Raw genomic sequence first — 22,642 nt, forward strand, 5'->3', positions numbered from 1 at the left:
TATATATCTAGAAAACAAATACGATGTCAAGTTTGAATATTGTAGATGGCTATCTATTAATCTGTATTTTTAACTATACATTACATTTTTAAATGAGCCGCACAAACATAATACCTTAAAAGCAGAAATACAAATGCACAATGTAACAAAATCAACCTTAAATTTGTATCAGTAAACCAAAGTCCATATCAATGTATTCATCTCTTTATCATATCCCCCTTTAAATGAAAACAAACTTTTATAAACAACCATTTTGGGAATTTGGGCATTGTTTTCTCCAAACTGCTTCCTGCTGTTTGTTGGGCAAACTATTTTTAGGGTTCATGGAGACCTTTTGGAGGGGTCTTGTTCCATCATACCACATTAACCTGGAAGGAATCTCAGGTTCCCATCCTCTGTGGAAGTAAAAGTAGAGCCTCTTTTCCAAAGTAACATTTTCTTAGACTCAAATTTTGAAGTCAAAATACTTTTAAAATATATATGTTGGCTTAGCTTAGCAGTTCATACAATGAAATGTCTCTCTATACTTAGCTCATTCACTGTCAAGAAATTCAAAGAAAACACAATAGTATACATAATCCAGACTGTTATTTTACATGGCTTTTTTTTTACTCTTTTAGTGTTTAATATTTATTACTCCTTTAATCTATGACTGTACTCTTCTCTCTGTCTTAAGCCCATGCACATTTATCCAACACTGACCCATTCAGAGGTTTTATTTATTTATTTATTTTGTCTGAATCTGACTTATTGTGTATCTGTAATCATTTTCTGACCAGGAGTGCTTCTTGAAATGCTAAGCATTGTGGCTAGGGTCAACTCTGTGGCCCTCTCTGGTGGCTCTGCCCCATCCAACATGGCAGAGGCAGGTTCATCACCTCTGTGAGCCATACACATTGCCCCAGCTCTAGGGACACAGTGGGTCTATGTCACTTTTAAGCAATTAGTAGCATGCTGCTCACAAACCCCATTTAAGTGCAGGACCTAAAAGAGCCAGAGTTAGTACTGCCAGCATGAAGCAGGAAGTCATCTCTTAAAGAAGCCCACAGTTTTTGCTGCTAAGACTGAGTCAAGAATCCTTCTTTTAAAGTAGTCGCACCTCTGCTCATCACCAGCAAACAGAGCCTATATGAAAAAAATTGTGGCTACTAAGAACTCCAATTTACTTCCATTTTTGTGGATCTAAAAGCATGATTTTTTTTTCTTAAAGTTTTTTATGAATCCATGCCCCAGATGTTGGGCACCATTTTTTAAACAGAGACTGCCCCCCCCCACTGCCCAGACTCGAACAATCACACAGAAACTATATTAATTACAACACTGCTTGGCCTATTAGCTCAGGCTTCTTATTAACTTACTCTTACATCTTAAATTAACCCATTTCTATTGATCTGTGTATCGCCACAAGGCTGTGGTTTACAGGGTAAAGCTCTGGCTGTCAGTCTCCTTTGGCAGCTGCATGGCATCTCTCTGACTCTGCCTACTCTATGTGGTTCTTCCAGCCTTACCATATTCTGCCCTGCTGTAGGCTAAAGCAGCTTCTTCATTAACCAGTGGTAATAAAACATATTCACTGCATACACTACATCAGTTTTCCTCTTTTCAGCAACCAGAAGACACTAGACACATGGTCTGCAATCCTAGCGTTTGGGAGGCTCAGACAGGAAGATTGAGAGTCAAATCTAGCCTGGGCTACACGGCCTACAAAGACCCAAAGAAAGCAATGCCAATACAAAAACATTGCAGATGACATTACGATGGGAGATGGGGAATGGGAAACACTGGAATTGGGATTCTCTTACCCCAGAAATAGTTTTCGACCCAGGACAAGGAACTTCACTTGTGACCCCAAGGGAAAAGCTGATGCCCCTAGGGATTGTTGCTGGACTCGGTCAGAAAGGTCACCTCGGAGTTTTCAGAAGCAGCTCCTGAGGGGCTGAATGACGGCCCCCAGATCAGCAAGTCACCACAAAGAGATCTAGATGGGTAAAGAACGCGGACAGAGGCTGGGCGGTGGTGGGGCACACGCCTCAGACAAACCTCTGAGTTAGAAGCCAGCCTGGTCTACAGAGCAAATTCCAGATAGCCAGAGCTACACAGAGAAATTCTGTCTCGAAAAACAAAAAGAACTTGGGCCGAGAGACTGGAAACGGAGTCAGAGAGTACAGCACTGGGAAAGGTACGTTTTAAAGCAAGGAATGCCCTGCATCAGCGCTCCGCTCGCGACTCTGTTTGCACCGGAAGCCCCAGGCAAGTACAGGGACTCTTCTTAACCCTTTGACGGAGGGCCGAGGGGAAGGCAGGTCATCTTCCTTTCCAGTGCAAGGCTGAGCCGGACTTCCAGTCTGCATCTGACCCCTCTGGGCGTGGAGGGGCCTTGTTAATGGCTTTGCCTCGTCTTCCACTTGACTTACCTAGCACATCTGGATGGGTCAAGGGACGCCTGGGACTTTTGGCAGATGCCAGGAAACTAGATTCCTAGAGCAGACCCCTGCCAGGAGAAAGGGCTACTTCAGGAACAGAGGGTGTCCTGCTTCCCTCATGAGTTCAAGTACAAAAAGTATGGCTACTTGCGTTATTTTCCTGAGGCCCTTTTTGCTCAGCATCAAGGTTGCTTCTCAACCCTGGGTTATGCTTCCCTGTGTGGGAGCGTTTTTAACCTGGCCCTAGTGGGGGTGCTTTAAACATCAAGGAACAAGGCAATCTCCTGGGGAGACTGCTGCCAAGCAGGGTACCCGATGGGAGAGCTTCTGGGAGGTTCCCCGGTCACCCTTCTGCTTTCAGGCCCTCAGTCACCTTGCCTAGGTTTTTCGCAGAACGTTTTGTGAAAAGGGGCTTGCTGTTCCACAGCCTGCTCTACCTGGCGCTAGTCCTCTGTAGAAAGGGGGCTGTTTGGGTGGATTTGTCTGTTGAGCGCGTCCCCTGATCTCTTGCTAGAAGGCCTAATCTTTTCAAGTTTAAGCCTGGTCCTTGTTAAACGCTGAGGCAATACTGCCGCCGTGTGTCAATATGGGAAACTGCAGCTAAGATCGCTTGGCGCTTTAAATGGAGGCGCTGTCTCATAGAATGTATTCCTGAGCCCTCCCACAGACTTTCTGAGTTAGGATTTGTGGCGGGAGTGAGAAAATGTGTGTATACCTCGTGTGCGATTTCTGCTGGAAGACTGATGACTTAATTTTCAGGGCCTGGGACAACTGAATATCTAAGGTCTCTTGTTCCAACATTGCTAGGAACTTTACGACAGTAATAGAAAAGCAGTCCACCAAAGCTTGGTGCTCTGGGTGATGTCACAGGTAGATGACCATGAGACTGGCCCTCTTCTATGTCCTCTAGGCGTGCGGACACCCTGCTGCAGCTGCTGCATTTGCTAAATGTGTCTTCGGCATTAGCTACCTGCAATGTGCTAGTTAGAAACATGGACTGCTATGGAAAAGAATTTGTTTTGCCCTGATTATGAATAGTATGACTTCGTGCATATTTATAACTTCCCACACCTTTTCAAACCTCACCTTTAAGTACTGGGATACTCTCTACAGCAAAGAACAGCTTGCAGAATAGAGAGTCCTCTCTCTCTCTCTCTCTCTCTCTCTCTCTCTCTCTCTCTCTCTCTCTCTGTGTGTGTGTGTGTGTGTGTGTGTGTATGCATGCATGTGGCATGTGTGTTTTCTAAGGATTGGGGTTCAGAAAGAGGGAACACCACATGGGAGACCTTCAACCCTAAACTGTACTTTAACCCTGAGCCCTGTTCATGGCTGAGGACCAGTGTGGCATTGGCAGGGTGCAGGCAGAGGGGCAGCTGAAGAAGAAGGCTGTGGGGGAACCTAACAGGAGGGGTGTGGGTATCTTGCTGGGGGATGTGAATTTGGGACCGGAAGCTGGAAGATAAGGATGCCAAGGACCGGCAAGATGTGTTTAGAAAGTGCACTGTGCCTGGGAAGGTCACCCAGGAGAGTGAGACATGGAGAGGAGGGGTGGTGTGGGGTCCAGCAGTCGGTCGTGAACAGGACCCAAACCAGGACTAGGGAAGACAGTGAGAGCTTCTGAGTTCAGGGTTACCAGGGAGCGGCTGATTGCTGGGATCCCGCATGAGGAGCTAAGTGGACCTCTGGGTGGATGTGATGACATCATTGGAGACAAGGACGTTCCCAAGACTTAGAGTGTTCTTTAGTGGATGGAGGCAGAAGGAGGAGATGAACAGGGCAGCAGAGCTACGTGATCTTGAACCCGCTGCCACACCCTGTGGCTGAGTATGAGAGACTGTGGCGCCCTGGCTCCGGTTAAGACCGTAAGTGTGCGGGTGAGTTGCATAGTCTGACTGTGCCATGTGATTGTGACTTCTGATCATGAGTTATGTAGAATGGCCAAAAGGCAAATGGCTAAATGTCCACAGGCTGTGAGCGGGGAGGTAGAAGATGGGGGTTATAAGGGTCGGATAAGGCCCTGGGGTGGGGGACGACAGGAGGAATGTGGAGTGGGTTAGGGTCCTGAGTTCTCAGGGAGACGAGCCCCAAGGAGGAACAGGTGGGTGGGAAATACCGGTTCCTGCTTCCTTCAGACGTTGCATGGGCAATAGGAAGGTGAGCAGTTTCTCAGGGAGAAGCTTGAAGACTGTCCCAGGTGTCCCCCCACAGGCAAGTCACGCACCGTGTCCCCTGCCCCGGCACCTCCTGGCACCTTCAAAGCTCCCGGCACCTCCTTGCGGCACTCCCTGCGCCTTTCATAGTCCATTTTTACCTCAAACGCAGGGTTTGGGTCTCTGGCTCTGTGACGAGGACGGCTGAGAGCCTCAGGGAGACTGTTGATGGCCTCCAAAGGACCAGCGTGCAGTGAGAAACAAGGTCCCACTTCCACGTGACTGCAAGAACTGGCCACCAGCGCCTCTGAGAGTCTCAGCGTTGAGCTGGGACAGAATGGATAGCCCACCACCTTCATTTCCCTAGCAGTGTGGTTCCTGCAGTATACGGTTAATGACCCACTTAAGGGACCGTGAACTGCGCTAATATCTTTGAGACTATTAGGGACCATGGAGAACCCGGCAAAGAGTTCAAGGGCTGAAAGATCCTAGAAAGGAAAAGCCACAGGGAAGCCACTGTTAAACCTGAGTGGTCAGTTCCGAGTTTGCATTTCCCCTGGGCATAAATAGAAGTAGGGGTGCCTGGGAGGAGCTGAAAGCACAATTCACCTGGGCCAGAGGTTTCTGTGCCTTAAGAACTTGTAGGGGACTGGAATAAGCGACTGAGGAACATTCTGGAAACGTCTTCCTTAGCATCTTCTTCAAGGAGAAGAGAATGGTGATTTGTTTAAGGGTGGGTTAGAATACCGCATTTGCTGACAGTGATGGAGATTAAATTATAGTGACCACCGTAGAACACGTGTGCTCATGGTTCCACGTGTTCTGGAGCCTCTCAGCAGCACTGTAGGGTTTAATCCATGGTACCAGGGTACAGAGTTCAGGGAAGCGGCAACTTAGAATGGGCGCTATCTATGAGGACTGGCTTTCCGCCATTTAGGGACCCTCTGGAGGACACACAGGTCCGGATCCTTTGTCCTTCCCCTCCTGTTGGCAGCCTGGGTTCTCACAGAGCCCTCTGCCCCAGGAGGAAGGCGACGCCAGCTAACTGAATGCATAACTTTATTAAATAAATGCTTTGTCAAGACAAAAGACAAAGATCAAGGAGTAACATAAATTATAAGTTGAATAAATAGAATACAGCGATCCTCACTTCGCAATAAAATGTGAGATCTTCCGGGTTTTTCTCTTTTTATTTCCTTAAGTACAATACGCTAGACAGGAGTCGAGCCCTCCCACATGGGGGGATTTCTCTCCACGTTCTGCTCGTCACAAACTGGTTTGTTGCTTTATTATTTTTTTTCATCCGTTTCACCAGTAAAAAGCATAAGCATTTTTTTTTAAAGTTGAAAACAAAAAGGAAGAGAGATCAGAGCTATGGTGTCTGAACAGAATACTACAAAGACCTATATGTGTTGTGGTTATTGCTGTTGTAAAAAAAAATGAAAACAAACGAAAAAACCCCAAAACAACCGGTAGACGTCTCGGAATCTGAAGGAGTCTTGTCTGAACTGTGCTATCCGGTGACAGGCTACTACTGTGTGACGGTGATGGTGATGGAGGTGGGCCAAGGCTGGCGCCTAGGGACCAGAGAAGTGGGGGGGATGGATGCAGGGTGGCAAGGGGCCCCTTCCCCTCCGACCCTCCACCTTTCTTTCCTCCTATTCAGAAAGACTTAAAAGAGGAGGCCGGAGTTTGGGAAGTGGCTGACGTCTATACTCCATTAGAAAACCAAGAAAGTATGTTGAAAGAGACAAAAACCTAAAAGGGAAAAGGAGGCAGAGTAGGAATGGTGCAAGAATCCTTGCACTTTAGTGGTTTGAAAACAAAGACAGTACGACCCCCTAGGCTCCCAGTGCTGAAAACCTCACTCTCTTCTCCTGCCATCTTTCTCTTGAAACCTGGAAGGCTAGAGGGTCTCTTCTCCTTGGCTCACTCCTCTCAAGCTGTGGCTAGCCACCAAAGCCCTCTAGGGGTCTAAGTGAGCACAGAAGGACTGCTACCCTGCCTGGGAGGGGCAGGGGGTTTGGAGGTTGCCATAGCAACCTGATCTTCTAAGGAGCTTGGTGGTGAGGGTGTTCCCATGGAGATAGATGGTGGTAGGAAAAGGATCTTGGAGGGAGAAGAGGAGTGACCACAGAAGGTCTCCTCACCTCCTGTGGGGTAGATGTTCCCAAGCCTTGTCTGTCTAGGCCTGGCCGTCAGAGAAACACAGAGTCTTCTCTTCCCCAGGTTCCCTGCTTTGTTCTGGATGGGCAAAGACTGTCTGGGGTGGAGAGTCGATCCGGGCTAGGCCTCTCTCAGCTAACCTGGCAGGAGTGGGGGAAGACAGCTATCTTTCTTACTGCTTGACTGAGGCATTTGTCAAAAGAGAGGGGAAGAAGCCTTCCAAGGGAGAGCGGGGGTAGGGACAGCAACACTTAGACCTGTGGCTGTGGTCAACCCAAATTAGAGGCTCCTGGTGGAGCCAAGGGCTAGCCTGGAGCCAAGAAGCTTCTTGCTCAGGGCATGGTGGGATTATTGCAGGCCTGCCTTCTCTCCCTGTAACGTGGAGAAGGTCAACGCTCTTCTCTCCGTGACCCCATTTCTTTCTCTCTTGGGTTCAGCCAGTCCTCCCATTTGGAAGGCTGAGTTCCATCTGTCTGTTAAAGGCAAGCCTCCGCTGTGGGAGAGATTAACTGTGCACACATGACTCTCCCTATAAGCAGTAGAGAGACTCCCAAGACTCCCAAGGCTGAACTGGGCAAAGCCAAAGTGTCTGTACGACATCCTCCATCCGTTGCTCACAGCATAGAGCCCATGGAAGGGGCAGAGGCTCATACAAGGTCCAGCAAGTAGTGGGGTGAAGAGACACCCCTCTCTCAGGGAGGGGAAGGTGAGTAGGCAGTTCCTGGCTCAGTCTTTTCTTAGGGGCAGGGGTACCCCACTATCTGCTTTGCAAATCCCAGTCATATGACTGCTCAAGATCCGGAGAATAACGGCACAGAGAAGAACACCCTGGAGAAGGGTTAGGATACTGGCCTAGGACATACTCAAGTGTGAAATGGGGGGCTGGGGACATTGTGCGGGGAGATGGGTGCACTGGCCCTGCAGGTCTGATAAGTCCTTGTATTGCCATCCCCATCAGGCCCTTTGTCTTATGAAGATCAACTACCTCTTCCATTCCCAGCCAACCGTCCTGTCCAGGCAATAGGACACAACCCCTAAGCTCCATAGCTGTCTGTTTCCCACGAGCCGACGTCGTTTCATTTCTTTGCTGCCCCTTTTTGTTGCTCCAAGTTCGGCACTAGAGGGGGCCATGCTATCAAGAAAGAGCAAAGAGTTGTGTCCACAGCAAAAGAAGGAGCCTCCTGTACCAATGTCCTAGCTCCCTCTCCTGCCGGTCTGTCTTCAGTCTTCGAGGACAATCCTAAGCCACCCCTGTGTTGAAGAAGTCAGCGGACAATGAAATCTTCCTTGGATCACAATCTGGCTGGCCAATGACAGCGGCCGTGACGATCTATGCCCGATGGCTCTATGCCATCCTCCACCTGAGAGAGGATGTCTTGCTGGGGCAGAGTCGACGGAGTGCTTCAAAGAATCTTCAGTCTCAGTCCCTTCCTGTGGGCTAGAGTTGACCTGAAGTTGTGGTGTCTGAGGCACATCCTTTGGCCCTTCAAGTCTCAGTCAGGCTATCGATCCTCATTTCCATCCTTGCTTCTCAAGTCTAGAGCCTGCCTCAACTCCCCATCGTTTGAGCTCTGGGATTGAATTGAGTTCTTTTCTACCTCAGAACCCAACCCCTCTTCCCCCATTTTCATCTCAAATTCCGGAAGGTTTATTAGCCAGGAGAAGCCAAGGGAAAGTCTATTGGTATTTTCCTCTTTCCATCACTTTCCTGTTCCCCCAGTCTCTGCTCCATCTTCTAGCTCTCTCTGTGGACACCCCAAGCCCACCCCCATCGCCTCATCCTTGGCCATCTCTCATGTCAGTTTCTGATCTGTTAGCCTGGCATCTGAGGGAGGCTTTCAAAATACAGTTCTGAGCAGGTAGAAGGAAAGGCCTGGGCAGGCCAGTGGGGGAAAGGGAGATCTGGGGGCCTTATGTATCATGGTGTGTGTCAGTTACTTCCTGAGGGTGGTGAGGTTGACACGGGATGACTCAGGATGCATATTTGATGCACGATTGGGTGCTGGCAGCTTTCTGGCATGGTGGATCCATTTAAACACTGGTTGGGAATCATGAGAAGGTCTGACACGGTGTCCCATAAAAGAGCCAAATTTGTAGCTCATGGGGACCCAGGAGCAGGCAAAGCTACAGTTCTGGCTTGTGTTAGTTGAATACGGATTTTCCCAGAATGAGGAAGGAAGATCTCCAGTGCCCTAAAGAAACTACTTTGAAGAGGTAATGCAAAACTTTGAAAGAAAAGAAGAGGGGGAAAAACGTAAAGAGAATAGATTTATATGCCTATATATGTCTACATGGAGTCTTGCAGGTAAGCACAAGCTCCTTTGCTTTCTCCGCCTATCATCTTCCTCCACAGAGGCTGCTGGGCCAGCTTTGAGTTTAGTGAAATCAAGGGCTGAAGCCCCAAGTTTCTGAATGCTTGCTGTCACCCTGGGAAATCAAGTCTTTCCAGTGTCAGGGGCAGGTACTGACTTCTAAAAAAAAATCTCCATCAAGAGTAAAATTTGTACACATATTGAGTTCACTCATTCACTCGGGGAAAAGCCGATCGGCAATCACTCAGTTTCCTTTGTTGTCAGATTGATGGAATGCATTTCAGTGTTTACGAATTTGGGGGTGAAACCACCTTGCACTGGTAAGAGAAGGGACAGGGTCTAACCATCCCCGTAGCTGGCTGGAGGAAGCCATAGACCCGAGAGAGAGGCACTGATACATTTTGTTGTTCCTTTTCTCTCCGTGACCAATCAAACCTGGCTGTCACTGAATGCCATACTTTTGAGTGTCCCTCTCTCTCTCTCTGACTTCTGATCAGGGCTGGAAGTGAAGGGCAGATCCGGCCTGGCTGTGGTGTCCTTCCTTTCTGTCTCGCTGTGTCTCTTTCTCTCTCTGTAACCCTATCGGTCACTCGCTCTTTTCTATGCTTTCTTTCCAACTCTCTTGTTTTTTTCCAATCCCTCCTGTTTTTTTCTTGTCTTCCCTTCTCTGTCCGTCAACTTGCTTCAAAAAGAAATACGTTTTCGGGGTTGGTGTGGGGAGTGTCTCCTTAGCCCTTGCTAGAGATTCCGAGGTCCTCAGTTTCCTCAAATATATATGCGTATATATTTCCCCTAAATGAGATGAAATGAGTGTGGCGTCCTGGGGTGGAGGGAGGCGCTGGCTGGAGCTGGGGCTGGGGGTAGGAAAGGGGGAGGACGGGAGGGGACGCGTCACTCAACGTTACTGCTGTCGAAGGCGTGGCACTGGAAATCCCCATCCACGTACTCCATGCCCGGCAACTTCATCCCGTACTTGTCCACGCACCAGCAGATGCCACGTTTGCGGCCACGGGAAGGCTTGCACTGGGGAGAGAGGCACCGGCAGTGAGCTAGCTGTACCCTGAGGCCCCCTTCTTGTCTAAATGTGTTCCTACACTTGAGAATTGAAAGGGGTTACACCCTTAGCCAACTCTTGAGGTTTTGGTGTCTCCACCGCGTGGGGAGAACCCCGAGAAAATTGTTAGTTCGCGCATCCTGCCCGGAGTTGGTCTTGCCATCTCCCGTTTGTCATTCACTTGGGGACCACCAACCTCACCCTTTCCAGCGATCATCAAGAAAGGACCCTAGCCGTCCAAACAGGAAACATTGCTCTGTGGCTCTATCGCGTGCCAGACGCAGCTTAAGAAGGGTCACGTGACAGGAATTCTTTTAAGAACTTTGTTGGGATGCACCACTTCTTCCTCCCCATGGGGTGATGGGGACTGCTAGTCTGCACAGGGGCTTTAAATAACTGGGGCAAGGGGGGGGCGGTCACAGCTAGAAGTGACAGGGTCAAGATAAGCCCCAAGGAGATCTAGTTTGTAACTTAATTTAGATTAGGGGTCCCCTCTAGGTTTGTCAAGGTCATCCAGTTAGAAATGGAAAGGGCTTGGAGTTCCCTCCAGACCCGCCAATCAGAAACGCCAGAGGTGAGGTCTGGGAGCCTGGTACAGGGGCACGTACCTGCTTTCTCTTGTAGAATCCTTTGCGGTCGCAGTTGGGCAGGTACACAGCACGGGGCACCATGCGTGGACTGGCTTTGAGCTCCTGCAGGGAGGCTTCCATGTGTCTGCGGCAGGGGCCCTGCGAAGACAGGAGGGATGAGAGGGCTGGCGTGACTCGAGTGGAAACCACTTAGGTGTGCAGTTCTATGGCTCACGGTGGCGTCCAAAGGGACTCTGGGAGAAAAGCTATCACCTCCATCAAAAGCTATTCAAGCTGTTTCTTCTTCCCCACCTGCTGGTGCCTTGGTTGTACAGTAAGCCTGTGTGCAGGGCTTTCCCTGTTTCTTCTTTCCCGTTTATCTTGCAGGTCACTCACCCTCAACTTTTCTACCCTTCCAAGTAATGAAGACACAGGCTGTACTCTCAAGGCGCGCTAGGATAGTGTTCACTCTCTACCTGGGACCGGACAAAGCTCTAGGGGTCGTTACCTCGTGTGGCTCCACTGTTATATTAGGTACTTTCTTTGAAGAACTATTTCTGTTTCCACCGACTTGGATCAGCCCTCAGTCTGGATAAATAAACTCAATTTCTCAAAAGCATCCTCCCAAAGCCTCAGTTGAGCCACCATGACCGCATTAGGTCCTTGGATTGGTCTAGCCTATGCATCCTCTGCAGCCATATATGTTCAAGTAAGGTGCAGGCGGGACCAGATTGTGATGGTGGCCAGGGCAGGGAGGAGAGAATCCCTCAGACTCACTTGCTCAGATTCCTGTCTCATCTCAGGCGCAGGGACGACTCTGGAGTGGGCAGTGTTCTCTGCGCCTCCCACAAACTTAGACTGGGTCAGCTTCTTCCTGCGGTCCTTCTTCACAGCCTCCGCCTTCAGCTCGGATATGCGAGTGTGCTTGGGCCGGAAGACTTTGGGGGAATAGGTCTCTTCAGCCATCTCGGAGGTGGTGGGTTCCTCATGCTCTCGAGAGTCTCTCTCTGTAGGGAGAGGGAGTCAAAGAATCAGCTTCTGAGGCTAGAGAGCAGCGTCTAGAAGCCAGGACGTTTGGACCTGGGTATCTAGGGATGGGAGGAGCAGAGGGTGGAGACCGTGCTGAGGACTGAGAGACAGGAGAGGCAGGAATATGGGCCCTGGAGAGGTAAAGTAGATGGAACCCAGAGGCCTCCTCCGTCCACACCAGCTCCCAGCTGGCTCCATGCCATGCTCTGGGCCCCAGGAGGCTGGGCATCACTCAGCTCACTGAGAGGGGCCGACAGCTGGCTGGGGCCACACCAGCTATATATAGGAGCAACTTGGTGACAGAGTCTATACTTAGCTGACTTATGACCTTTAGAAAAAAGAAGTAGGACTTTATTCACGTGTTTGTTATTCTGTTAATGCTGCCTGCCTGGACCATCTCAGGACATATTTCCAGTAAGTTCTTTCCTCGTTGGTGTCCACCATTTCCCTCTGAGCTCCCTGACTTTGACTCAAGGGGTTATGAGTTGGGGAGACCTTAGATCGCAGTACCCAGGTGGTGTGTTTAGGGTGACCCACAAGACCAGATGTAGGGTCAGAAAGGAATGGGGGTTCAGACTCCATCGCCTTTGCTATTCAGATACTCAGAAAGAAGAAAAGGCTTTGGGATAGCCCCCAAAATAATAAAATAGGGCAAAGGAAAATCCATAACCCCCCCCCTCAGATATCCAGAAATGATGACAGCTAGGTGTCTCGGATATGAAAGAGAAGGGAGAAAGAATTCAAGGAAGTTGGGATGAGGGGAAATTCTTAAGAAAAGAAGAGTTTTGGAGATACTGTTGGATGCCTCCAGCTCCCAGCCCAAAGGAAGCTCTGGTGTGAGTGCGTGAGGGGAGGCATCTGGAGATGGTCAGAGAGCAGGTGACCCCAAACTCCCAAGCCTAGGTTCCTTGGCTTGCCAAGTTTAACGAGCCGGGCATCGATTCCTGCTAGGAGGAAACCGCTAGAATTTTTTTTTTTCATTGATCTAGAAGATTTCACTGGGTCGGGAGAGGAAGAGAAACAGCTTCTGGAAAGGAAGATGAAGGGCCTGGAGTACGTTCCAGTGCCGGGCCCAATCCAGTTCAGCGTGGGGATTTCAGCCCCTCCCCCTTTCTCAGCCCGTCCCTCTTTCTCAGTGTCTGACTTTACTGTATAAGAACCCGTTGGGATGGCTAATCCCAGGCGGACTGCCCAAGGTGGCGTTTAGTATTCTGGGGATTAAAGAGGATATTTTGGGGTGAAGCCAATTTTTTTTGACTGTGAAACTTGGGGACAGGAGGAGGCGTGTCCAGTCTGCAGTCTCTGAGCGATGGAAAAGTAGAAGCGGAGATCTTTCCTTAAGGGCTTTAAAAGACTTTTGCAAACTCTGGGCCTCATTAAGTCTGAGCTCCTGGGGGTGCTTACGCTCCCCCAATTTTTCAGGCTTCTTGCTTTTGAAGGGCAGGCTTAAAATTTGGATGTGCCTCCCACTTTTTGGTGCCACTTCACCCCACGAAAGCTAGAAACCGATTACTTAGGCAGTGGGAGAATCGAGTAGCAATAATCAGGGTCTTATGGTCACCTGTAGACTCCAGAGAGTCAGTGGGAACTTGGAGGCAGACCAGAGCAGAGCCAGAAAGATTAGAGGGCTGGCAAGCAGGCGTTGAAGTTGGATGGGAATGCCAGCACCTGGCTCAGCTGCCTTGTGTCCGAATCATAAAGAGGATTTTATTTTGGGAAGGTTTGGATTTTAAATTTAAAAAAAAGAAAAAGAGGTCACGGGTCGCTTCACTAAGAGAAAATAGACTGAGGTTGTGGAAAGGATTGAGATGTGGTACAAGAGAAAGTTTCCGGGAAACTACCATGGCTTTCAGAAACAAGCAGGGTTATACCTCCAAGTGGCCAGTAGGTGGCGTACGAGACCGAGAACCCCTCCCACTTTTGCAGGGACTACGCAATTTGAAAATCTAGCCCTTGGGTGTCTCTACTTCCTGCTTGTTTGAGACACATCAATCCCTTCTCCCTTTTTGTGAGTCCCCAGCATGCACTGAAAAAATCGGGGGATGGACAAGGGAGAACTGTGCCGGAGTGGAGGACAATGGGGGCAAGGCTCGTTTGTGTGTCCCTCAGTTTCTCAATCTGTGACTGGAAGGTGATCCAGGGAAGAGAAACACAGTCCAGCTCCCTTCTCCCTCTTGACGCCACTGGGAAAGGTTTCTGCAGAGGATGAGAAGTGTGGGGTGCTCAGGGTCCCCTTCCCAGAAGTCACTGCAGCAGAACTTTTAATTTCATGATCTGTTCCAACAAGTAAGAAAGGGTTTGTGCTGGCCAGTTTTTATGCCATCCCAGTGTTTTTCCTGGGGTCTGTTCTGAGTCTGCTGTGGCTCTAGCCCTATGTCCTTCAGGCCAGCTTTGTAACGTGCCTACCTGTCACACTGAGTTTATTTATTCAGCTTCCCCTTCCCATCACTGTGGTACCAAACCTCTCCCTGTGGCAAGGGACACACACACACACACACACACACACACACACACGCACGCATGCACGCACGCGTGCACGCTCGCACCCCTGCTCGCACACTCGCACCCAGACACACCGCTGTTCATCACATCCCAGCAAACACACAGTATCTCTTTGGGAGCAGGCCTGGTTTTAAGGTTGCAGAGGTACCCCAGGAAGGGCAGAATTGCACAGAGCATTGTCATGCACACACCCAAGCTCAACTTCTCTAAGACCCCAGCAGCCAATGCTTTCTTGCAGGCTTCTGACACTTCACCAATATAAGGAGACACATTCAGGGCTTCCTGGGACTCTTGCGCTAGCTCCCTGTGTGGGCTGTAAAACCTGGCTTCTTAAGGGAGCACAGCTTTGCCCTTTAGCTTTCTCTTTCCTTGGATAATAGTCAACAAATACCTTTTTAAGAGCACAAGTGAATCTGCCCCCAAGGCAAAGAGATTTGGGGTCTAGAGGCACTTCTGTAATAGAAATGGGGCAATCTATAGTTTAACGACTGCTGTGGGAGGCCGTGGCAGTCATGCCCCTGCCTCTGAGCATGATTACCTTGCTGCAGGGAAGTGAGGAGCCAGGCAGTGTGACTGAGGCTTCTGTTTGACTGGGACTGTGTAATCCGGGAGCCAGAGCGGCTATTTAAAGGAACAAATACCCAGAGGGCCTCAGTTGGTCTCCTCACTTTTCCAGTGCCCCACAGGCACCCGCCGGCTGCTACTGTGCTGGACCGTGCAGATACAGAACACTTTCATCATCGCGGTGAGTTCTACCAGATAGTACTGGCCCAGGACACTGCGTAGTGACAAAAATAGGCTACACGCTCTGCCCTCGGCCCCCCCCCCCCCCCCCGCGCTTGCCTCGTCTTGTTTCTCAGCTAATAGGCAGCCTCCTGCTCTCTGCGGCAACAGGAGAATTGTGGGTGAGCCAGAAACCGGCGGCACATTGTCCCCCAAAATGTTAGACGTGTTTTGGTCTCCCCGAGTCTGACTGCTTCCCAGCTGCAGATGGAGGATCATTAGCTCAGTTGAACCGTGTGAGCGTATTTGCATACAGGGAAGGGGGAGGAGGGATTCTGGACAGAGACCGGCCCACAGCCGCAGCTGCCTGGCCCCAAATTCTCTCTGAAAGATCCCCAAGACACCATTTTCTTTTCCACTGTGGTCAGTGATACAGGCTGTGTCCAGGGATTTTAACAATCAGAATAATGAACTGAACTTCCAAGAGGAAAACAAACACAGATAACTGTATCCTAAGGTGGGAGGAGGGCCAGCAGGGTTCATTTAATTTCAACCTTAAATTCTGAAATAGTTTGCTGTTTAAGTATATTTGAAATGACATACCATAAACCTTATGACCCAAATAAATACATCTGTGTATATATATAGCTACATATATGTGTATAATATATTACATATATTTATATAATGACACTTAAACAGTATCTAAATTGAGGTTTTTATATTTCTCCCTTCTTCCCTCTTCAGTCCCTCCCTTCATCCCTCCCTCCCTCCCTCTCTCTCTCCTCCCCTTTACCCTTCACTCAATAAACTACATACTCAAAAAAAAATTAAAAATAGTAAAAACTGTGGCCACTGGAAAATTAAACATTATGTATGTGGCTTGTATTAGATTTCAGTTGGATGTGCTATTCCAAAGACTTCCGAAGGCAACACACATGTAATGGGGAATAGAGAACTGCCATAGCCCTAATGCTACAATTTAGAGTTCAAATAACTGAAGCCTATATAAATTCACAAATATAGAGATCACATGGGGCCTGTTCTGAGTGACATTCACTCAGGCCTAGGATTTGGCAGGGAAAGGCTGTCTATCTGACAGTTTAGGCTGAGGACTAAGCGTAAGATCACCTATTTGGTGGAGCCTAAAGGCTCAGCGGGTAGGTCCTGCTGGGAAGATAGGCTAGTGTCATTTGCCTACCTCCCCAGCAATCCCAAAGGGAAAAACTTCCTCAGCCTCTGGGCAGGTTTGGATGCATATTGGTGTCACCTCAGATTAACCTCAACCCCCAGCTGTAACCTCTCAGTCAAAGGCTGGCCTGCCGAGAAGCCTGGACATATCTGGTTTGCGAGTGTTTCTTTATCAGCTTCTTTGGTGGATGATCCTTCCTCTTTCTGATGTAGAAACCCTATAGTAACTTCTGTCAACCCCGCCCCCCCACCGCTGGCATCCTATCTTGAGTCTTACTATCCTGTTTGCCAGTCCCAGTAAGCCCTGTGCCATGGTTACCGTAGGCCTGGTTATCACAGGCCAGGTTACCTTGGGCAGTAGACCACTGAGGTGCCATGTTCTCCAGAGAGAGAGGCAATACAGGCAGCCACAGGGCGGCAAGGACCTGCCTGCCACACCAGAAGAGCTCCTTGTATTCAGGAAATGAGGTTTGGCCCACAGACCTGGAGGCTGTGCTGAATACCATTCCTCCAAAACCCTACTTGCTCACTTCCTCTGGCCAAACCACTGGCCTGAAAAAGGGGGTGGAAGAAACCCTGAGACCAAGAAGGTATCAGAGACCCCACTTTTGGGTCACTCCACTGCTTCTCCAGTCCACAAAATAGAGCGCTCCCAAGTGGAGGGGTTTTCTTTCACTTTCAGAACACCTACCATTGGAGGGTAGTAATGGACAATGCTAGCCTATGGTCTGGGTTGCAGGTTAGACCAGGCCTAGGCAAGAGCCGTAGTGATGACCGAACAAGCCAGAAATAGCAAGACAGAGTGCCACAACTCCTAGGGAGGAGCCGAGTGCAAGTCCTGACCACCAAAGATCTTGTCTTAGGCAAGGGGCTTCCTGTTTCGGGTCCCAGGGTCCTTATTTATAAAGTGAGGGCCTTGGCCAAGATGGTAGCTGTGAGCTTCTTCCAGTGTTAATGTTCTTTGGCTAATATCCAGATAATTCCTGGAGAGATGCTAGGAGACAGTTAAGATTCGTGGCCAGGCAGGAAAGCATAGAAATCATGCCTGGGGAGGGAAGCAGACATCTCTGCTGGCTTCCTTGGTTAGCTGCTGCGTTACTTCTGCAGACATGTGGCCAGTCTTACTGCCTTGAATAGCCTGCCCGGCTTGGAATTTAAGGACAGCCCTTGAGAATTGCTGCTTTTGCCTAACTGGTGAAAGTGCAAGCCACAGCTGAATAAAACCCCTTCCCCTCGCCTGTTTGTGGCTCCTGGTAACCATCCCCCCTCTGGAGGGGGTGCCCCTTGTTCATACTTGGTTTGTATGCCGCCCTTCCAGCTTCTGAATATGGTGGCTCTGGAGAGTCAGAATGCCTTCTTTAAATTTTACTTTTTCTCCACATTAACTCCCTTAAGGTTACATCGGCATTGACTGTTCAAGTACAAAGTGAAAATTCTTTGCTAAATCCCCCTTCCATCTTTCTCCTCCTCTCTGAGACCAGGACGGAGTGCATAGGGATTCTTGCTTTCATGTCCTCTGCTCTAACCCTCCAGTGACCTCTGGCTGGAGGGTCAGCCTGGCCCTGGCCTGTGCAGCTGCAAGCCTGTCTGCTTGCTGAAAGGCTGAGAACTAAAACCCCCTGCCCACAGGGGATGCCTCAAAGTTTGGGGAATGGGAGAGGGGGCAGGAGAGGAGGATATTGAAGGGGGGAAAGGGACTTGGAAAGAAAAGGAGCTCCCCTGGGCCAGCTGTGCTGGCTGCTCCAGGCCCTGCTGACACAGCAGAAAGATGGGGCAAAGGCAAGCAACGTCAAGTTCAGCACGGTTTCCAGCTCTCCCTCCGTTCTGGTTGGCCTCAGCACAGCCAACTCTCACAGACTTGCTTCAAAGGGAGGGTGTGCTGTGGGGCAGGAATCTGGCTCTCTCAATTTTCTCAATTTGGTTGAGCTTGGTCAACCCAGACATGGATTTGGCCAAAGAGCCTTACTCTGGATTGACTTCAGCGTGGCATCTGGACCAGGGTTGGCGCTGAAGCCAAGCTGAGTTCATTTTCATTTGGGTGATGTCCCCCTCCCCTTTCTTTTCCAGAAGCACGTTTTATGTTTCTCTTTGCCTTATTTCTCAATGACAGAATTGATATTCACAACCCTCTGCTCCCTGCATCTCAGATTTCAAGTCTCTAGGAGCCCAGGAGACACTACCCAGACCCTAAAACATGCTGGGCTCCCACCACCAAATTCAGAGACCCGTTCTAGACGCTGCCCTCAGAGAAGCCTGAACCTTCCTTGACCCACTGAAGCTCACTTCTATTTATTTCCCTTGGTCCTAGAAACTCTTGTCTCCCTCGTCCCTTTAGCCTCACGCACACTGCCCTCTGTTTCTATATATCTCTCTGGCCAGGCGAGCTCTCAGCAGCGGGCGATCTCTAGGCCACGCCCTCTCCAGTTGCCAAGCAACGAGCCCAGCAAACCGCTAGTCTCCGCCTGCCTGCACTCGCCTCCCTCTCCCGAAACTTTGGCTGCCTGCCACCTCATTCTCCTCCGCTCCTCACTTCTCATTCTAGAAACACACTGTACTGGGGGTGTTACATAATGCAAATAATATATGAACATATAATATGTACTTTTGGTTGCATACCAAATAAAAATACATTATATGTATATTATAGCGTTCACCCGCGGGAGAAGAGGTAGGTCCAAGCTCACACTACTCAGATTTCGATGGTGGGGGAGGGAGCCTAGGGAGGAGGAATTTCTTCTAAAGGACCCTGAGGACACCCTCCTCTCTTCACTACCCATTTTCCTTTCTTTAAGAATGACATCATCTTTAGCGTTTTAGGGATCCAGCTAATGGCTCTCGGGTTGAATGATCTTCCGAGAGCTGGTTCCCCATCCGGGAGGAAAGCATCAACTTTCGCAACTGTGGATAGCAGCCAGGGCGCAACCGCAGCCCGCTAGGCACCTGCCTGAGGCGGGTTCGGATCGGAGAGAAGCGTCGTGGGCCAGGGCAAGGAGAGGGGCTGCTTTGGGTTGGTTGTTGAAGGTGGAGATTGAAGCAGCTGCAGAGAATTCTAAAGAGACCTGGCGCGGAAAAAAAATTCTGTGTGTGTGTGTGTGTGTGTGTGTGTGTAAGCGCGCGCACGCAGGCTCATGCACTGCGTTGGCTTGGGAAGTTGGATGCTGCCTCTCTGCTGGGCTAGCATTTGCGCTCGCGCGTGCGCACACATCTAGCCCAACTACTCCCTATCAGTCACGTGACTGGGCAAATAAAAGTGGGGCCGGGATACTGCGGAGTCATAACTTGCGCACTTGGGCTGTGATGGGCTTGCTAGCCACAGCTCTTGTCTCCAAGCCAGGTAATGGATTCCTACCGTTTCGGCGGGCAGGAATGTAATAAAAAATAACCCGGAAAAATCTGTCTCTAGGGCTTCCGCGGTTTGTACGTCCCCCCCTCCCTCTCATGATTCAACTTCTTGGCACAGCCAAAACCTGCACTTCCCAGGGAGAGATGCTGAGCTCAGTCCTTAGGTCCTTACTTTGCATTTTAAAAAATTTAAAAAAGATTACAAAATTCACGTTGGAGTGCTTGTGAATCAGGGAGGACAACAGGCGGTGAGAAGGCCTTTGTTTTCATTGTAAGGAACTGCACCAAGTAAGCATTTAGCTAAATTTTAATTTCTCAAGGAGAAAGTCAATAACTGTTCATCTCTCCTAGTCCAGATTTTGTGCATAGCTGATCAAGTAATATATATGTACATATATATTTATATACGTATATATGCACATATGTGAATATATATGATCAGATAACTCCCCAAAGAAACCTAGCTTGAGGCAGAACTGTTCTGACTGAACAAGAAGCTCTGTCAATCATTTAAACCATAGACTCCGGGCACACAGAACTTGGAGGCGGGGCAAGAAGGGGCGGGGCAAACGCAATGGCGACTCCCCCTGCACGGTCTTTCTGTCTCTCTCCGCCCCTCGAATTTTGCATTCTGCGTTTCCAGGCCCCCTCACGCATTTAGCCACACTCACTTTCAGTCGGATTGGTGGGGGTGGGAGTGGGGGTGGGGTGGGGATGCTAGGGTGGAGTGGAGTGGGGAGAAAGGGAGGGAGGATGGCGAGGGCAAGCATCCACTGGGATCCTGAGGACGTCTTCACCCCACACCTCCCATTATCTCTCAAACCCATTTTCATTTTATTATCTTAGGTAAAATCTGAATTCAGAAGGGGGAAAAATCATTAGGTTCAGGGACGAATATTCAGCACTGAACACCAAGCCCATTCACCCTCCACCCCACACCCCGCCCCAGCACTTCTGTAGCGGTCATTCTCTTCCTGGGAGGAAAAAAGAGACACGGTTTACAGTCTAATGTGTTTTGTCATTGATCATAATCAATCATATCAATTCAAAAACAGCAAGTGTACATGTGGGTGAAATCTCAACACCTCTACCCAAAAGGCATGAGTTACCCAGATGTAGTGTGTGTGTGTGTGTGTGTGCGCGCACACACACACACACACACACACACACACACACACACACACGAGTGCACCCCTGACCGAGTAAGTGGAGGGATAGATAAATCTAGATGCAATTGGACGGGGAGTGGGGCTTGGAAGGATCAAGATAGAATTAGCTCCAAAGATGGGTAATTCATCTTTAGGCCCCAATTAAAAAGACCTTTTTAACAAAAAGATTTTTTAAAGTTTAGGGAGAAAAGTATGGGGGTGGGGTGGAGACGGTTGGTCATTTAACCTGTTCTTTTTCAGAGTGGCTGCACGGGATTTGGACTTTGAGATTCAATAGGAGCTCGGAGTCAGGATAGCCACGAGTTAGGCGTGGGGGAGGGTCGGGCTGGGGTGGAGGCTGAGCTCGAGCGCAAACTGCAAGAGGCTGGGTTAGACAGACGCCTAGGATAGCAGGATCTGCCAGCGCTCCAAGTCCGAGGTGCAAAGACCCACCCCATCTATTCCCAGGAGTTACCCGTGGTCTAAACCACTTGCTGCGCAAAGCGCGCGGGTCCCAACCTGTTCCGGGTCCCCACCCGTCCAAATCCCCCCACCCACTCTCCACCCGTGTGCCTTGCAACTGGCACACCAGGATTGCTCACCTATCTTGGTTTGCTCGCTATAGCTCTTTTCGCTGAGGCAAACCCCGCGGCCATGCAGCAGGGCGTGCAGCGGCTTCTCCTCATCCTGCCGGGGGAGGCAGCGCAAATCTTGGGCACAGCGCTCAGTGTAGACGCCACACGACTGCCCCTCCGCCAGGGCGCAAGTCATACAGCAGCCGCAGCCGGGCTCCTTGACCAGCTCGCAGCCCAGAGGACTGGGGGGACACATGGACAGAGCTTTCTCGTCGCAGGGCTCACAGTGCACGAAAGAGCCAAGGCCTTGAGCCGGCCCGGCACAGGCGGCCAGCAGCAGGAGGACCGCGCTGAGCACCATTTTCTCCGAGTCTCGCTTTACCTCGGGGCGGGGCAGGAGAGCGAGAGTGCGTAGAGAAAGGGGCCAAGAGGGCGCCCGGAGATTTTTTTTTTCAAATCTCTTGCAGGTAGAGCAGGTGCCCTCCCCCAAACACTTGCAAAATACGAGGCAAGGAGGATTCAGGTGCCTGCACGCAAGTCACAATTGCAAGGATTAAAGACTTGCAACAGGTTGGGGGTAGAAAAAAAGAGGCGCGCCAGGTGCACGCAGAGTGAGCGGAGACCGAGGAAACCCCTAGGCGGGATCGAGTCAGAATTATAGGGACGGTGGGGGGCACAGAATTGCTCACCCCAAAGCAACAGAAAATATGAGCTTGGAGGCTGTGGAAATGGGAGTGATGAAGAAAAAAAATGGATTTGGCTTATTTTTTTTTCTTGTTGCTTAAAATCTAAAACGCACCCCCACTCCTCTCCAAGCCTCCGCTGCCAGCTGCGCCGCTGCCGCAGAACAGGTAAGAGGCGTTGGCGGCTGCCAAGAAGATGGGGAAAATGTTGAAATCAAGAGAGAGGAAAAAAAAAAAACCAGCAAAAACCCAAACCTCACCAAACTCGGACCCTAACACCTCTGGTCTCCCACTCAGCCACCACCGCTTCGGAACCCGCAGGTTCTGCGTGAAGCCCGGAGAAGGGTGCAGACCGAGGACGGGGATAACGAAAAGGAACAAAAAAAGGAAAAAAGCCCACACAGCTTTGCAGCTCTTTGCTAGCTCTTTTTACCCCCCGGCAGAAGTTTCCAAAGAGACTGCGGGCTCTGGTCGAGCAGGCGCTTTTAAAGAGACGGCCCCTGGCTGCCAGCCAGTTGTAGCTGCAATCTGAGCTCCCCAACACCCAACCCATGCAAGGATGCCAAGGAGCTTTGCAGCAAAACTCACACGGGGTGGGGGTGGGGAGAGGCCTTCTAGACACACGGAGGCTCCCCTTCGCTCCCTGAACAGTGCCCTCCGCCCCACGGAATGCACGAACAGGGCTTGGGGGACAGACAGGAGATCCAGAGAGCAGGGAGAAGGAGGAACAGACGATAGCAATCTTCATGAGCTGGCTGAATACAATGGAGTGGCT

The 22,642-nt window shown here is 50.0% G+C and overlaps 1 protein-coding gene across 1 annotated transcript; it reads right to left on the reverse strand.

The window, feature by feature from the left end:
* Nucleotides 1-5,744: 5,744 nt before the first annotated feature.
* Igfbp5 (insulin like growth factor binding protein 5) lies at nucleotides 5,745-22,334 on the reverse strand. The gene is made up of 4 exons (XM_087904071.1): nucleotides 21,212-22,334; nucleotides 11,452-11,681; nucleotides 10,714-10,833; nucleotides 5,745-10,074 (listed from the first exon to the last, which is right to left on the reverse strand). The coding sequence occupies exons 1-4, from the start codon at nucleotides 21,543-21,545 to the stop codon at nucleotides 9,943-9,945; spliced, it is 816 nt and encodes a 271-aa protein (XP_087760197.1). The 5' UTR covers nucleotides 21,546-22,334; the 3' UTR covers nucleotides 5,745-9,942.
* Between the last annotated feature and the right edge of the window lie 308 nt (nucleotides 22,335-22,642).

Source organism: Myodes glareolus, chromosome 1 (assembly GCF_982192425.1).
Source record: "Myodes glareolus chromosome 1, mMyoGla1.1, whole genome shotgun sequence".
Lineage (NCBI taxonomy): Eukaryota > Metazoa > Chordata > Mammalia > Rodentia > Cricetidae > Myodes > Myodes glareolus.